Source organism: Halyomorpha halys, unplaced genomic scaffold (assembly GCF_000696795.3).
Source record: "Halyomorpha halys isolate HHAL.00 unplaced genomic scaffold, Hhal_1.1 Scaffold282.1, whole genome shotgun sequence".
In the NCBI taxonomy this organism is placed as follows: domain Eukaryota; kingdom Metazoa; phylum Arthropoda; class Insecta; order Hemiptera; family Pentatomidae; genus Halyomorpha; species Halyomorpha halys.
This window is the reverse complement of record NW_027110990.1, coordinates 533,399-537,651: the sequence shown is the minus strand read 5'-3', so window position 1 is coordinate 537,651 and position 4,253 is coordinate 533,399. Positions and strand designations below refer to the sequence as shown.

At 33.1% G+C, this 4,253-nt stretch overlaps 1 protein-coding gene across 1 annotated transcript in view; it reads right to left on the bottom strand.

Annotated features, from left to right (window-relative positions):
- Positions 1-4,253, bottom strand: part of LOC106680715 (phosphatidylcholine translocator ABCB4) — a 51,412-nt gene that overhangs the window by 15,920 nt on the left and 31,239 nt on the right. Inside the window, exons 9-10 of the mRNA XM_014420601.2 lie at positions 3,462-3,592; positions 2,184-2,355 (exon numbers count right to left, since the gene is read on the bottom strand). Coding sequence (XP_014276087.2) covers positions 2,184-2,355; positions 3,462-3,592 — 303 coding nt within the window. The remainder of the gene's footprint in view (positions 1-2,183; positions 2,356-3,461; positions 3,593-4,253) is intronic.

The following is a 4,253-nucleotide window of genomic DNA, read 5'->3' as shown; positions in this document are numbered from 1 at the left end:
AAAAAATAATGATATTGGTACACTTAAATAAAACAAACAATTGCCCCCTAATAATAAAAAGAAACAAGTTAATTTGAAAAAGGCACGAGGGAAGAAAATAGAAAAAAAAATAATAATAATGAATAAATAAAATGAGTAAAAATAAAAAGTAAAATAAAGGTAGTGTGACTATGAATTAATTTTATATTTATTAAAATTTATAAAAGAACGTCCTGAATCTGGGCTTCAGTCTTCGGGTTGAGGTTGGGTTTCCCAGGTTGTATGTCACTGCTCCTTTAACTGTCGGCAACTGGGAGTGGAACTTAATGAACCGTTTTTTGATGTAATCCTCTATTGACTCCATATGTAATTCGCGATGCAATTGGCTATTTCTTATGAACCAAGGAGCATTAACTGCGATTCTTAGGACATTATTTTGTAAAGATTGTATTTTTTTTTCCTTTTTGTGAAGGATGCCGCTCCCTTATTTTTTAATGTTCAAGCTAATCTTCCATTTAGTGGAAAATTGTTCTAGATCATTAAGGTGACTGCAAAGTGTTTCTAGCTATTATTATAACATCATGTTGAGAGAACACAGCAGTATCGTCAGCGAACATAGCTATGGAGGTGTGTGTGGACTGGACAATGTCGTGAAGGTAAAAGTTGAACAAAATGGGAGAAAGGACTAAACCTTGGGAAATGTACCAGGGATATGACAGCAGCTTTTTCGCTTTAAGTAATACTTTATATTTGTGTTATAGGTTGTAAAATAAGTTCGTAGCGTTTTTTAATATTTCAATTTAATCCTCTCTGTGTTTATAAAATTATGTTTACTACGTCAATAATATTTACATATTCTTAAAAAGAATTAGTTAATGTGCTTTTATGCATCAGTTTCAACCGAGATTCCTTACCTTTAAGTGATATTTAGCTTGCTCAAAATGGAAGAGAAAAAAATTCATTATCGTCATTTAATGACTTTTTATTTTCGAAAAGGAAAATCCGCTGCACAGACGGTTAACAAAATTTGCAGTGTGTATGGCGATGATTCCGTAGGAGAAGGCACCGTCCCTATGTGGTTTGCTCGGGTCAGAACCGGAAAGTTTGACCTGGAAGACGCAAAGCGCTCGGGTCGTCCTTCAACTGTTGATGACCAAATTCAAGCATCGGTCACAGACAACCCTCACTCTACGACACGGGATATCGCAGAACTATGTCCAGTTGGAATAATTAAAGGCAGTGGTTGAGCAAAAGCCTCCAGCATTGGAATTGTGCTCCATCACGATAACGCCTATCCTCGCGTGTCTTTGCAGACCTGGCAGAAATTATTGGACTTTGGTTGGGCTGTGTTTTCAAAGCAAAGATATAAATTATATCGACTGATCGATCGCGATCTACTTGTTGGCCACCCCTGCCATAGAGTAAAGCATAAGTTGATTCTTCAAGAAAGGGATTTTGCTTGCTTTGACGAGGTTGCAGTGTAGATACGGATGGATCAACGTGATATGCTGATATTGTCGCTTCCCCTAAGACAGGTAAGTCAGCATTCATTCTGGATCCCACAGTGAGGTATGAAAGTAATGACCTTGACGAGGAAAATAGAATAGATAGAGAAAAGAAAGAAACATGTAATAGATGTCCTTTCCTTAAGGAAAATTTACGCGAGGGTTTCTGGAAAAGATACTTCAGGTTCGAAGTTCGTGGAACTATACCACGAAAAACTAGGAGCTTCATGGAGGAACTCAATGTTGATGTCTAAGACGTGGCGAAAATGACAGAACGGATAATTCTGAACTCCCTGGGAATCATCCACCATCACATGCATGGTAACTAATAATGGTTTCTCAGTGGATTGAATTTTTTATTTGTTATTAAATTATTTTTGGATAAATTTTTAATATTTATTTATTTGTACACATATATTTTTTTCTAAACTTTAAATGCTTTAAGTTAACGTTAAAAGATGAAAAAAGAAGAATAAAAGATTATTAAAAAAATTAATGAAGTATAGAAAGAAGACAAAAAAATAAAACAACCAAAGCGAAAAAAAAATATCATATATTGTTTATTCGATTATGACTATATTTTGTAAGATTTGAAAAAAATTGTCTAAACAGATTTATGTAAGCATACTGTGTAGTTAGCAACCCTAAAAAGTTGGGCAGCATAACTTTTTTATGATTAAGATTTTTCTCTCTACTTACTTGCAGTATGAAGTATACAACCCTCATAGCGAACAACATCATTACAAGTGTTAAAAGTGCAACCTTCCAAGATGCAATAAAACCAGCTATGCAACCAAAAAAGAATACTGAGATCATTTCTGCAGATGTTACAATTTTACTATCGAATAAGACCATCATGTTCTGTAAGTCACTGTAATAAATGAATAAGAAGTTAAAATATTATATATACAAATAATTACCACATTATTTTTTTAAAAAAAAAACAGTTAACTATTTATTTCCCGACTTTTCACCCCACTTTGTTGAGCTTCATCAGGGCTAAAAAGATTAAAAAAAACCTAAAAATACTTTTAACTTTTTGATACAGCCTCCATTTTTTATACCCGCTACCTATACTTGGCAGACTCATCAATTTTCACAAGTAATTATACATAGTTTTCAAGTTTTCAAAAATTGGGGTTAGGTAACTGTATTTTTTTTCTCTTGGACTCTTGTACTATAATCAGCCAACAAATCAATTTAAACAGAAACCTAAATGCATACAATGCGGGGGATCAAAACTCGAAGAGGGCGCAAGATGCAACTTAACGGCTAAATATGCAAACTGTGGTGGCCCCCACAATGCACTTGATCGCTCGTGTCCAATTTTAAAAATAAATTAAAACCATACAGGTAATTAATAAAATACCCCTAAGTGAATCAAGGAAAATAAACAAAGAGCAGAACCCAACACTTTTTGAAAAAAAACCTTCGCTGATGTAATTAAACCAAATTAATATATTACTGAAAAAAAATATAAGTACTCAAACAGAGCATTAAACTTTGGAGAAAATATAAACAATAAAAAAATATTAATGAAAATCAATCGAATTTACTCCCCCCCCCTTTAGTCCCTTTTATTATTAGCCTTTAATTATTATAATTATTTACTTATCTTACGTTATTTTTAAAATTAGAGTAGCTGCATACCTACTTTTCCTTTTCCTTTCACCACTGCCGTTACGATTTACTATTAAACAAATTATAATCGCTTAGTTGAATAATATTTTAAATCTCACACTTTCTCATCCTTTTCACTGTCTATACAGCTGACATCCCAATAAATTCTGACATTACCGTAATGTTAGTGATGAAATGAAAGTGCGGATGCGCGGGCATCCCGAAAGGATGACTCTCTGGAACAATTAGATCTTACCAAAACCAACAACCAACGTGCGTGGATGACCAGGCTTTTAAACGCCCTTTCAAAACAAACAGACATAAAGTAAGGAAGTCTTGTGGTGGATAATTACTTACTGTGAAACAGTACTGATAAACTGCTCTTGCGATTTGTCATACAAGTCGTTCTGTATGGACAACATCTTTGATAAATATGCAGTTTTAATTTTTGCCATTATGTTACGGGAAGCTATTTCAGAACCCATGATCTGAAAAAAATATATATATTGAAAAAAATGTGAATGTTTTGTAATATACATTGTAAATATATTATTTGAATAAATAAGACAAAAAAGAATTTTCTGATCCACTTTAAACTAGCTTTTAAAAGGCTGTTTTCTCGCCAGTCTTTACACTCCCTTTAGGTACTAACATTGGTGTATTTCCCATCATTAATTGGTGCCTGGGTATAGATGAGAAGAGAAGAGAAAGAAATTTATTCAATCATGCTGCCCAAATACACCGGGTTGCCACATTACACAGCATACTGATCAATCCCTGATCGGACATATATAAATTACATTTTTTTATATGATACAATATAATAGAAAGATAACATTTTTTTTTCCACAGTATTATTTTTCAATTAATATCAGTCTACAAACTAAATACAAGCTTTTCAATTTATTCCTTTTTTTTTTCTTTACCCTCCATTTTACAACCCTAATTTAATTTTATCAACAAATTCCCCTATATAACAAATATTAGAATATAAAAAATAACAAAGTAGTAAATAAATAAAACAACAAATAAGATATGCGATGCATACATGCCATCCCTCCTCTGGATAACTCCCTACTTATTAATTTCCACGCATGTGGTGGTGGATGATTCCCAGGGAGTCAAGTATTATATTCTCTGTCATCCTAG